The sequence below is a fragment of the Panthera onca genome, chromosome C2 (genome assembly GCF_046562875.1).
Source record: "Panthera onca isolate mPanOnc1 chromosome C2, mPanOnc1 haplotype 2, whole genome shotgun sequence".
In the NCBI taxonomy this organism is placed as follows: Eukaryota; Metazoa; Chordata; class Mammalia; order Carnivora; family Felidae; genus Panthera; species Panthera onca.
Window position 1 is genome coordinate 126983834 of NC_138347.1, and position 13607 is coordinate 126997440.

Here is a 13607-nt window from a genome sequence, read left to right on the forward strand (position 1 = left end):
AAGAAACTGAAGAGAGATGTCAAGCAGGGATTGGAGGTGTGCTATGGAATAGTCTAGTCTAAGGTCCCACCATTTTGTCATAGCAAAGATGAGTATTTCCTATTTGATGGGCCTTAACGAAAGTAACTTGGATTGAACCATTTTGGCAATACCCCACTTAAGGGATCTATCACCACAAAAGGGTCCTAGCTGCAAGAGGCTATGGGATAGAGTGTTGGGAATGGGAACCAAAGAGGCTCTGGAAGTGGCCAAGCCAGAGATAATTCTCCCACATGAGGGCACATGGGAGTGAACATTCAGAAGTAGTCCTAGAAAAAAGCAGATGCATCCCCTAAGAGAGATTCTGAACTTGGATGCCTGCCACTCAGAACTTCAGTTGGTAGTTAACATTAGCCAGACAAGCAGTGGCAACCATTAGTGAGAGATGCAGTCCTTCTCAGTTGAGCAGACAATTGTACAGGTCCACCTGATCATTTGCAGGGCCCAGGGCAAGAGTACCACTGGCAGCCCACATACCATATGTGTACAAATTTACAAGTTATAAATCAAACTAACAAACTTTTAAATAAAATATGTTTCATCCTCCTACTCTGACAAGTATATTTTCAAAACAACATGAAAGGCCAGGTTTGAATTTAGAATTTTTGAAATCCTTGGAGTCTCACTCCAGAATGTGGCAGAATTTGTCTGCCAACCATAAATCCTGGATCACCTCCCTTCTCTTCCTACCTTGACACCTTCTCATTCTTCAAGGATACTAACTGGCCTCACCTCAACCCAAACATCCAATCTCTATTACCAACTGCTGTCTTTTGACCACTTCTCAGGTCTTGGGCAAATCTCTTTTCCTCTGTGGACGCCTCAACTTGACAGGAAGAAAGGCATTGCCACAACTGCCCTTTCTAGTCTGGGCCTAAGAATGCTACTGCACTTGTCCCTTTTCCTCTTTTTTTTTTTTTTTTAAAGTTTATTTATTTTGAGATAGGGACAGAGATAGAGATAGAGATAGAGATAGAGAGAGAGAGAGATAGAGAGAGAGACAGAGACAGAGAGAGAATCCCAAGCAGGCTCTGGCTGACTACACGGAGCCCAACATTGGGCTGCATCTCATGGACCATGAGTTCATGACCTGAGTCAGATCAAGAGTCAGGCACCTAACGGGCCGATCCACCCAGGCAACCCCGGAAAGGACATTTTAATATAACATTTTTGAAAGCAGTGATTGAACAATAAATAAGTCAAACAGTGGGACACTGCAGTTTTGAAGAATATAGTTTCAGCAAAGTGGTAGAGAAAGATATCTTACTTCAAGAGTTCAAGAAGGGGTCCCCAGTGGCTTGGGTGGTTGAATGTCTGACTTTGGCTCAGGTCATGGTCTCACAGTTTGTGGGTTTGAGCCCTGTGTCGGGTTCTGTACTGACAGCTCAGAGCCTGGAGTCTGCTTCAGATTCTGTGTCTCCCTCTCTCTCTGCCCCTCCCCTGCTCACTACTCACACTCTGTCTCTCTGTCTCTGTTTCTCCTTCTCTCAAAAGTAAATAAATATTTAAAAAAGGTTTTTAAAAAAATTTTTTTAACATTTATTCATTTTTGAAACGCAGAGAGAGACAGAGCGCGAATGGAGGAGGGGCAGAGAGCGAGGGAGACAACAGAAACAGAAGTAGGCTCTAGGCTCCGAGCTGTCAGCACAGAGCCCGACGCAGGGCTTGAACTCATGGATCTTGAGATCATGACCTGAGCCGAAGTCGGCCGCTCAACTGACTGAGCCACCCAGGCGCCCCTAAAAAAAAGCTTTTTTAAAAGAGGTCAAGAAATTAATGGTTAATGAAAGAAAGGAAATGAGGTAGAGCTCTATCAAAAGTTTGACAGATTAGAGAGAAAGAGAGAATATGTGAAAGATGGTTTTTGAAGCATATGGCATAGCAAGGCAGAAGGGGGGATATATATATATATATCAAGAGGGGTGGCAGGCTGAAGAAGTAAGCCTTGGGAAAACCATTGAAGAAAACCCTGGAATCCAGAAACAGAAGGGAAGAATGCGTGATGGGGAATTATGGAACATTTTGATGTAGAGAAGGTCTTGATTCTCTCCTTAAAATAGAGATAAGGTCCTTTCCTGTCCCTAAGCAGCTCCCTTTCTCATTTCGTATTGCAGCAATTTCAAACTTTCAGCACTCACTCAATGTACTTTTTTTCCTACTTTCCCTAATAGTAAAAGAGCAAAATGTTGAACAAATTTAAGACTGAGCCTCCTTTGATCCCCTGCTTGACTCAACCTGCTTGACCAGAGCAGTCTCAGTTGTGCAGTATTGAGCCCTGGAAAGTAAGTTGACCAGCAACCCTCAGCTAGCACCCCCCGGCCGTATGGAAACAGGTGGGAGTTGTAAAAAGATATACATTGTCCTAAGACAGATAGAGACCTTAGATAATGGAGAAATAGCCTCCAGGGACAAACGGGCTGTGTTCCAAAAATTCAATTTTAAATTGACTGTTTGGAATGCAGAACACATTTTCCCTTAGAAACAATGCTATGAATAATTGCAGTTATTTTCCCAGGGAAGTCCACACAAGCTTGTTTAACCCATAATGTTGCAGAAATATCTGCTAAGACATTTTGGATTTACATTGAGTGCATCCCTAAATCCTTACCACTCTGAATTATAAATTAGCTATGTACGTAGCTGCCACTTCAACTAGACTGTGAACTCTTTGAGGGCTGGAAACTGTTGAATTATTCATTTTGTGTTCTGAATGCCTGGCATATAACTGACAATAAATGTTGGTTGCATAAATGAATGAACAAATTTAATAGGCATTTGAATAGAGTTGAAAGTGTGCTAGGGAATAAAAACAGTAACATTTAGTGGGTACCTTAATAAGTGTCTGGCACTGTATTAGGCAGATGACCAATAAAGCAAACTGCTTTGTTTGGGCTAGAGGTAGGGAAGATGCTGAAGGCAATTTAATATTTAAGTGGTAGAGATATTTACTACCCACTTAATATTTAAGTGGGTAGCACCCACTTAATAAAGTGGGTGCTAGACTTGCTAAAAAAATGTTTTTGAATGAAGCAAGTGGATAGATGTACAGATTTGAAAAAAGTCACAGAAAAAATATCAACAGGAGTTGATATGCAAAGGGAAGCAGTTCTTTTCAGGGGCTCTAAGACCAAGGAGGGGAGATGTATGACCACAGCTAAGGAGGAGAAGATAAGATTTGGTAACAGAGAACAGTGGTCAGGGAAAAATGAAAGGACTGGTTTGGATTCGGCCCTGATTTACTTTCCCCTGGTTTATTGCTCTCTGTAAAGAGGTATTTGCTCTGGCCAGTCTCTGAAGATTTGTTGTTAGTTTAGATTAAAGTATTATCACTCTCCCATAGATTGAGGTTGATCAGATTGATTTCTTTCCACAATGACAGTAAGTGCTTTTTAAAATTTGGTAGAGATGGTGTTTTACCTGGGTGGCTGTAATACAATATTATAAACTGGGTGGCTTTAACAGCAACAACACTGCTCACAGTTGTGGACGCTAGAAGTGTGAGATCAGGGTGGCAGCATGGTCACTTGGTGCGTGTTCTCTTCTGGGTTGAAGATGAGGCTGATTTCCCATTTTATCCTCACATAGCAGAGAGACTGAGGAAGCTCTCTGGAGTGTTTTGTAAGGGCACTAATCCCATTCATGAGGGCTCTATTCTCATGACCTAATTGCCCCTCAAAGGCCTTACTTTCTGATACCATCATGTAGGGGCTGGGATTTCAGTACGTGAATTTGGGGAGCAGGTGAGGGCACAAACATTCAGTTCATAAGAGATGAAGATAATACTGAAGGCAGTGGAGTGGAGATACTAGGAGGTCAGGGAGAATGCAACCTGGGAAGGTGAGAGAGGGAACATGACTTCTGGATACTTTTGGTGGAGAAAGAAAAAGGGTGGGGGGCAGAGAAAGGAGGGTGGGGGGGGAAAGGGAGGCAAACAACTATTTCATAATTTTATAAAGAGACTAACCACTCATAAAGTCTCTCTGACTTACTGCCAGCCTGATCTTTGTTCTTTGAAAGTATAGCTACAACTACTTATGCATTTCCTTCATTGTCCTCAAAGTGCTTAAGTACAATCAATAAATACTTGTTGATTGATTATTCTGAGTATTTCAAATCAATCCACACTTCTGGTTTTATTAAGGATCTTAGAATCGACATTGATCAAGCTGAGATAAGAACTGTCTCTAAATTTATAAGACATTTTGTGTATCTCCCTAAGGAAAGGCAAACACTTGTCCATGCCTATTTTGTATCTTATACTGTACTGGGGAGTTTACTTACATTACTGCATTTCTAGTAATTTATCATTGTTTTAACAATTACCGAGTACTCATTATATGTCAAGCCCTATGCTAGGCAATGATGATAAAAGGCAAAGAGGGAGAAACTCTGACTTTCTAGTAGTTATAGTATGATAGGGAGAAGGCAGGGTAAAGCCAACAACTGCCATGTAGTTTGAGAAGTGCAATAAAAGCAGCAAGGAGTTGGCAACATTGGAGGATGGAAAAGGTGAGGTTTAACTTAAAATAGGTAGGAAATACAGACAATAAGAAGGAAACAAGTATTTGTTGTTCGTCTGAAATGAATATTTAGCTGGATGCCAAGAGGAGCCTGAGGAGACATGACTACACGTAATGTGATATCCTGGAGGGATCCTGGATCAGAAAAAGGACATTTAGGAAAAAACTGAAGAAACGTGAATAAAATATGGATTTTGTTTAATAATAATGTATTACTATTGGTTAATTGATTGTGACAAATATACCATACTAACGTAAGGTGTTAATAATAGGGGAAATGGAATATATGAGAACTGTCTGTACTATCTGTACAATAATTCTGAAAATTAAAGATTGTTCTCAAGTAAAAAGCTTATTAAATTTTTTTAAACTGGTATCTTGTATTCCTTAGATCTAGCAACCCTAACATTGTTACTGCCAAATAATAATTAAACATAAAATATGAAAAAATTATATTCAATTGATAACTTGAGATTTGAGTTACATTATATATGATTTCTCCTAAATATTTGATCCAAACACTTCATTTTCTATAAATAGTTCATTTATTTTATTTTTAGGCAAGCCTCCAGCAACCAAATAGTTAAACCAGGCACTATATTTCAATGAGATGCTTTGCCTCTCAGTGCCATAAACTATCACCAGTTGTAAGCAATTTCAGACCCTAAAAAAAAACTGGTTTAAGTCCCCCCCCCCCACAAACCATCAATAAAATTAATTTTAATTTGGGTTGTGCACATCTGAAGTGATTAAAAAAATCCAGTTATGAGAAAATCAGCAAGGTTAAGGGCCTGCAAGTAATCACTTGATAATTTATGTTGTCTGAATGGAAAACAGTACTGATTATTTTACTCTCCACGTTGCTCCTCTGGAGGAAAACAACCTGTGGTTTGTGGAAGAAGTTAGAGTCTGAAATAAAAATAGAAATGTATAATGTGACAGTTTTACTTGAAGGTGAGCTTAGAAAACATCACTTATCAACCAACCAACCCAAGGAAGATGGGCTTTTAAACAAGAGAATGAATTTGAGAACACTTGTCGGTTTCCAGATACAAGATGACCAAATATACTTTGCACAGCTTTAATTTCTGCTTGCTACCTAACAAAATTAGGAATTTAATTATTATGTAATTATTACATTATTTATACTTATTACATTATTATTACTTATTAATATGTAAGTGCAGATAATATACTAAAATAAAACTGTCTTCAAGTGGCACTAGAAATTATCGGAAGTTATATGGCTTCTCAATTTCTACTTTAAGTAGCAAGTCCCTAAAACTGTTTGTGCCCCAAAAGATATGTCATAAATTTCGCTTTGCAAGCGTGTGTGCACGCACATTTATTTTGTGCAAAAAACTATGCTGAAGAGCTTTGGTGTTATCCAGAGATAAAAAAATGGTTCCTGTGCGGTTTTGTACTTTTTGAGGGGAGGGGAATCCGACGTTAAGCTTTTGTTTATTTATATGTGTCCTGGTCTCCTACAGAAACAACAGGCAAAAGCTTGTTTTAAAAGAAACCCAATACTTTCAAGGACTTGGGTCTGTTCTGAAGCAGGACGGTGGCTTCCTCAACAGATCTATTCACAAAGAAGGGTTAGGTCGGCTAAAGGAGCCAAAAGAGGGGTTCGTTTTGCTTTGGAACCGGACAGTGTCTCCGTAGGAGCTCGGTGAGGTACTGATCGGCGCCCCCGGAAGATCGGGCCGCTAGCGTCCGTCCGACTCCAAAGACCATAGGCCGCGGGAAGAGCCCTGCTCTGATGGACAGGAGAGGGGAGGTGGGTCCGAGCCCCAACGCTTACAGACCGCCTGTCGGGGTCTTAGTGACCTCAGGCTGCCACCGACGCAGGACGAGACCCTAACCTAGCAAATGTCGCTTGCACGCCGGCTGGGCGCGCAGCCACGCAGATTGCTGCTGGCCTACGCTTCTCCGGGAGCGCAAACAGGCGCGGGCAGCGCCCTTTCCGTGCTAGGGCAGCGCGGTTCTAGGAGAAAGGCCGCGAGGGCGGGGCTTGGGGCAGTGTGGAACTATTTCCTCACACAGTGGTCAGTCAGGGCGAGGAGAGGCTGTCAGGGCGGAGCGCCACATGGCGCGACCAAGGCCGGCCTCATCGTTGGCGGGCACCGAGGAAGCAATGTAGTGCGAGAAGCCTACAGTCCACGCCGTGGAAAGATGGGTCAACCAGCGAATGTTTCACCCCAGCCCACACGCCTAAGAGGGAATTTGAGAGCGCTTGGGGGAGGGGCGGAAAGAACAGGCGGCTTGCAGAGGGCATGCTCAGTTCTTAGAGCCGTAAGTGGAGAGCCAGGCATGCGCAGTGAGGCGAGGGTGGATTGGCAGCCGGGAGGGGCTGGCGTGAGCGGGCTGCTGTGTTTATCCGGTTTTCTGGGTGGGCGGTCAAAGCGCACGCGTAAGGGCGAAAGGCAGCGGAGCTGGGTAGTGGAATGCGCATGCGCGGAGCGAGCCGGTAGCTCTGGGAGGGTGTGGAGGGGGCTCTTAGAGGAGAAGCAGGGGAAAAGGGAAGCGAAGGGAAAGGGAAGGGCGGGGGGAGGGGTGAGAGTGTGTTCTGCGCATGCGTGCGGGCGCTAGCGACGACGGCGGCGGGGGAGTCTTGGGGATGACAGTGGCTTTGCCCGTTGGGGTAACGGTCGTCGTCGCCGGCAGGGCCTGAGGCGCCGCACAGCCCGCGGGATTCATTAAGGCCGCAGCAGCCTGGGCCCTACCGAGTTAGAGTGGCGCGTGGAGTCAGGGTGAGGGCGGCGAGGCACGGGGGGAGGGGCCTGCGGCGGGGCCTTGCCGTGTGCTCTGGGCGGCGGCGGGGCCTGGCGGTGTGAGCGCTCGCCTTAGTTGCGGCCGGGCGGGAGCCGTGGGCGGCGGCGGCCGTCGTGCTTGGCGGCGGAGGTCTCCGTGTGCGCGGTGCGGAGAAGATGGCTGGGCAGTGAGGGGGCGGCGCTTGCGCCTGGTGACCTCGGAGTGAGCGACTGAGGAGCAAGGGGCGCCGCCGCGGCCCGGCCGGGCCTGCTCCCCGCCCCCTCCCGCTGCCGCCGCCGCCGGCCTCTCCGGCCCGCGCACTTCCTCTCCGGCCCTCCCCTAGCGGGTGGGGGACTCTCCTGCCCGCTTCGCCACCTCAGGGAACCGCGGGGCTATAACCGCCGGGGCGGAGAGCCAGGCGCAGTCCGGCCCCGCGTCCGATATGGAGAGAGCGGCGGCGGCCTCCGCCAGCCGCAACTGCAACGTTCGCCGCCGCCGCGGCTTGGTGCACTAGATTGAGGAAGCCGACGCCCGAGCCGTCCTCTTTGCGGTCGCCCCTACCTCTGCGTCGTGCGCTGTGATGGAGTAAGGACCCTGCAGCGCGTGAGAAGCGTGCCCGCTCCTCGGACCGGGCCGGGGCCTGCTCCCGCGCCCGCTCAGCTCGCCCTGAGGAGGTGCCTCCGTGTCCGGAGATGCAGCGAAGGCCGCCCGCCGAGCCGCGGGGCTAGACTGAGCGCCGAGTCCTGACCCGAGCGCCGAAGCTGCTGCATTCTTCGTTCGCCCCGAGGCTGACTGGAACAAACTCGAACGCTGGTTTCCCTTGCTCTCTCTCTCTCTCTCTCTCTTTTTTTTTTCGTTTGCAAGTCTCAGGGACGGAGGAGGGGCGCCAAGGCCCCATGTGTGGGAGTACTCCTTCAGCTCCACAAACTTGCGCGGATTTTGGTTACTACTTTGGCCAGTGGTTCTTCTCTGATTTCCTCCGAATTGTTGCAAATTCGCCATTGTTCCCTGGCTGCTTACAAAGTTGGATCCGGAATTTTTTTTCAACCGGGAGCCATCGGTGTCGAAGTGTCTGCAATGAACCCCGTGAATGCTACTGCTCTCTACATTTCCGCGAGCCGCCTAGTGCTCAACTACGACCCCGGAGACCCCAAGGCGTTTACAGAGATTAACAGGCTCTTGCCTTACTTCCGACAGTCCCTCTCTTGCTGTGTTTGCGGTGAGACGCTTTTTATTGTTCCCTTTCAGTGCTTGTTTTAGAAAACCTGGGCAGTGGTAGCAAGAACGCTTTGGTGGCATGGTGGTTTGTACTAAGCTTTTGTTATTTGTGCATTAGTGTATGGTCATTAGTTTTCAAGCTCGTCAAAGGATTTTTGCCCGACTTTTCAGAAAGACAGCCCTTCTAAACTGTTTTGTACGGCGGCCTTAAGGTTCAGAACTGTTTAATTCGTCTCGGGTCAATTCCTTGCCATTTCTGGTGATGATATAAATGAGTTGAAGTATGTTTGCATATTGCTGCCTTTTTTAAACCTTTGATACAAGAGCTGACAATACCTACCTTGGTTAAACGTGGTTAAGCCTGGTTAAAACATGTACATGTGGCGTGTTTGCATTTCCCCAAACTGGTGTTATGTGTGGGTGGTAGTATAATCTGATGCACCCACAGCTGTGAACTCGGTGCAGAACTTTCCCCCGTGTTCTTCAACAAATGCTCTGACAGTTTGACGGTAAGCAGTGAGCCAAGGAAGACTGATAGTACTCTTTAGCTGGTGGGATTTTTACAGGAGTGTTTCTGTTTTGTGGTTTTAATACGTTGTGGACTGGTAGACCGTTATTTTAGGTCCCCCCCCCCCTCCCGAAAATATTATTTTGTGCTGGGTAGGATATTTTCAAGTTATTTTTGAGAGATGAATATATGCTAAGTTGTTTAATAAATCGAAATGTCTCAAAAGCGCTGATAATTTGGATTAATTTTGCACCTATGATAGTTGTTTTTCATAAAACCTGGACTAAAAACATTAATACAAGGGAAATGGCAACTATCAAAGAGGGAAAAAAAAAGAAGCAGTACTATATTCTATTTCATATTCTGCCCCAAATTTTGAGGTTTTGCTGATCCACTCATTTAGTCAGAACTTGATTAAGCATTTCAGCCTTTCACTTTATATTAGATAAAATAAATTTTGTAGCTATGGTATCAGAAAGAGGACATGGTATTCATTTGAGAATTCTTCAGGATTTTCTGAATAGCTCTGGGGCATGGGGCATGGGGCATGGGGCAAGGCACTGAAGGGGATGCAGAGGAGATGAAGATTGTGTTTTTGCACCCCAGGTACTTAATCTCATAAACATTTAAGTGTTAGAATGTGATTAAGTGCTACTGTGACTGGTAACAGACACTTAACACCTTTATAGGGAAGCGTTTGCCCTGGGCAAATCACCACTGCCTTGGGCCTCAGTTTCTTAACGTGTAAAATAAGAGCTTTGGGCTAGATTCCAAGTTTCCTTTCAACTTAAATTTTATAAATAAGAATTTGCTTGGTTTCAGTGTACTCCCCCATTCCACTTCCACTTTCTATGGAGTGCTTCTTTTTATGTCTGAACAGCTTTTGATAGTTTTTGAACTGAGGAGATAGAGCTGCTATAACTTCCTTTTCTTTTGCGGGGTTCGCTACTCTTGTATGGGAAAGAGAGGGCAAAGGGTAGCCCACCCTGGCCTGTTAGAACAGCAATAGAGAGTGATATCATTATCCAGGTAACACTTAAAGATCTAGTAGGCCTCCTTTTTATTAGGGGGATGGGACTTAACCCTCTAATTTAAGGGGGAAGTGGTAGTTTTGAATCGAGTAGGTGTTTGGAATTTTAATTTCTTATCAGTTGCTTCAGGATAGTTGTGGTCTAAATGAACATTTTTCCAAATTCTAGCTTGGATTTTAAAACATGAAATTAAAGATAAATCTACTTTAAAAAAAATCCAATTGCAGCTTTATTTTTTTTTTAAGCTATTCTTGTCAGTACGAGGGGGATTTTTTGGTCATTATTTCTTTCTGTTCAAGCTTTCCTATGGAAAAGATTTGTGGGTTCTATTTTTTCCCCAATTATATTGAGTAGCTGCCATAAATTTCAGCAATCTGGGTGTAGGTTCAGCCTGCCTTCTCTGACCACCCCCCCCCCCCCCCATAAGTCTCTAGTTGTCAAGAGATAGGAAGAAAAAAATTGGTTATTTGAATCAGATCCAGCATTTAATCATCTTGTATCAGATGCTGTCCTAGATTCCTTTTCTTAGCTGAAAATCATAAATTCATTCAAGTTAATAGGCCATGTGTATTATTTCATGAAGGTAACAAATACGTAAAAGTTTAATTATATCCTGGTGCCGTAAATAGGGAGTTTCACCAGGTTGTCTGAAGTCTGACCTAGTACTACCTTTTCAGCCTTACATTTAACTGCCCTCTTACATAATTTCTGTGCTTCAGCCAGGCTGTTTTGCTTTTTCTAAACATAAATGCCCTATGTCTTCCTCCTCTTTACCCCGCTTTTGTTCTCTGAAGTTTCTTCTGCCTAAAATACACTTTTTTTTTCCTCTGTGGTCTAACTCCTCAATTTCCTCCCTCTTCACTGAATTCTTCCTTGCTCACTGCAAGCAAAAAGTCGTTTGTCCTTTGAACCTCTGTAACCCTTTGTTCCAGTCATAAGCACTTAGAACTCTTCCAGTGCAGTTTTTGTATCTAATTCTTCTGATATCTCAGGGAAAAATATTATTTTTTGTACATTTTTGTGTTTCACCTGCCTCATCCACTCTCTCCTATCCAGGCACTTGTGTTTATGACGGATTTGGGAACAAAATGAGAGTCCTACAAACTTTGCAGTTAGGTTCATATCTTGGCTCTTCTACTTACTGTGTGGGGAAGTCTCTAACTTTGTGGCTCAGTTTCCTTTATGAAAGGGGATAGTTACACCTTCAAGTTTTTCTCCCAAATTTGTATTCTACATGGGTTTATTTTTAAGTGGAGAAAAACTTTTTGAACCCATGAGAACAAGCCTATGGACTTGTTGTCTGGCACGTATTATAAGCTTAGTATTCCACCCTTGTACAGAACTAGAGAAAGGTAGAAGGAGGTGAGGGAAGAGACTGTACTGTCAGGTCAGTTATTGTCAAACCTAGATTATTCACTGAAACTACAAGTTTTGTTATTGTGGTACTTTGAAATGTTAATTAGCTGATTATCACTATTTGTTTTTCAGTTCCTTTGTGTATTTAAACTGTCTGAAGCTTCTAGTGAATGGGATAGCAGTGCTCCAGAGAATTACTGTACTTTCTAGGCCAAAGAAACAGTGACCAAGACAGTATTACTGTGGATGCTATTTTTGTGTCTCTTCTTTCCCCTTGTTCTACAATGTTGGACTTGGCTTTATCATTTATCAGAAAGTAGAATTTCTTTGGCTGGCATGAGATTTGATAAATTCTGCCCTAGGGATTTTAAGTTTTTCATTAAACTTGTAAGTCCACAAATGATACAAGGTTGGTATATAGAATCAAATCCTCTTAGAATTGGAAGGACACAGTAAGTAGAAAAATATCAGTCCGAGATATTTGGAGTCCTGTAAATAATCATGTTTGAATCTCTACTCAGTCACATGGATAGTTTGGTGTTTTAGAGTCTAGAAACAAGGTGGTTTTGGCTTTGGATTTATTGAAATTGTGAAACCTTTTGGGCATTCAGGTTCTCATTTATAAAATGGAAGGGGGCTATAGATTAGTGTTTCCCACTGACATAGGGTTACTTATGCTGACCAGGTTTTTGTTTTGAGTGTTAAAGACTTAAAAACCCTATCATCTTTTACAATTGCTATTCTTATTTTCCACTAGAAAGGAGATAGTTCCCTGAGGGTGAGCACCTTGCTTCTATTGTTCAGTTTAACAGCATTGCACCTGAGAGTTACTGGCTCAACACGTTTTTGTTGAATGGATGAAATTAGCATTCAAAAGAAAGTTTCAGAGTAGGGGAGATGTGGTCTCAGAATAAAGTATATGCCTTAAAATTAAGTAAATTAGTTTTATGAAAAACTACTTTTAATTTTCCTTACTATTCTCCTTTGCCATTGTTTGTGGACCCACATTATAATTAGTGTAGTAGATGATCCCAAGAATATTTTTCAGTTACAGAATTGTCTTCTTTTACCAGAAATACTTTTTGGCTGAGCATACAATTTATAATTAGCAAGAATCTTCTACAGTGAAATTTGAACATACAGCTTGGAGTGATTTTTTTTTTTTTTTTAATGTTTACTTATTTATCTTGGGGGAGAGAGATTTATTTTGAGTGGAGCAGGGGAGGGGGAGAGAGAAAGGGGGAGAGAGCATCCCAAGCAGCTTCCGTGCTGTCAATGTGGAGCCCCACGAGGGACTTGATCCCATGAACTGTGAGATAATGACCTAAGCTGAAATTAAGAGTTGAATGCTTAACTGACTGAGTCACTCGGGTGCCTCCAGAGTGACTTATTTTAAGCTATTTATATTTTATTTTTAAGCTGCTTATCTCTTAGGTGGAAGCTAAATTAAAAGGCCATTTGAATAATTATACATAGATCTTATGCTGTTTTATATTTACATATTTTCAAGCATTAGTTCTTTGATACGTAAGAACTTATTTTTATTGTACTTAAAGTCAGTGTAATTAAAATTTTTGATTGTAATGAATGTGTAAAGTTTATCATCTTAACCATTTTAAAATGTACAGTTCTATAACACTAAGTAAATTTATGTTGTTGTGAAACAGAATTCCAGAACTTTTTCATCTTGCAAATCTGAAAGTCTGTATTCATCAGCTAACTACCCTCCTCTGCAGCCCCTGGTAACCACCGTTCTACTTTTTGTCTCTCTGAATTTGGCTACTCTAGGTACTTTATATTAATGGAATCATACGGTATTTGTCTTTTTGTGATTGGCTAATATAATGTCCTGAAGTTTCATCCATCATACAGCATGTGTAAGGATTTTCCTTTTTTTAATTAAAAAAAAATTTTTTTTTTACGTTTATTTATTTTTGAGAGGCAGATCATGAATGGGAGAGGGGCAGAGAGAGAGGAAGACACAGAATCTGAAGCAGGCTCCAGTCTCTGAGCTGTCAGCCTGACGTGGGGCTCGAACCCACAAACCATCAGATCCTGACCTGAGCGGAAGTTAGACGCCTAACCGACTGAGCCACCCAAGCGCCCCTAATTTTTTTTATGTTTGTTTGTTTGTTTATTTAATGTTTGTTTGTTTTTGAGAGAGAGAGAGAGAGAGAGAAT

The 13607-nt window shown here is 43.1% G+C and overlaps 1 protein-coding gene across 2 annotated transcripts in view; it reads left to right on the plus strand.

The window, feature by feature from the left end:
* Positions 1-7147: 7147 nt before the first annotated feature.
* Positions 7148-13607, plus strand: part of MSL2 (MSL complex subunit 2) — a 35384-nt gene continuing 28924 nt past the window's right edge. The window contains exon 1 of one of the 2 annotated variants that reach the window (XM_060638728.3): positions 7148-8532. In XM_060638728.3, the coding sequence (XP_060494711.1) occupies positions 8391-8532 (142 nt within the window). In that variant the 5' untranslated portion in view covers positions 7148-8390. The remainder of the gene's footprint in view (positions 8533-13607) is intronic. The other variant, XM_060638729.3, reaches the window with a different exon arrangement.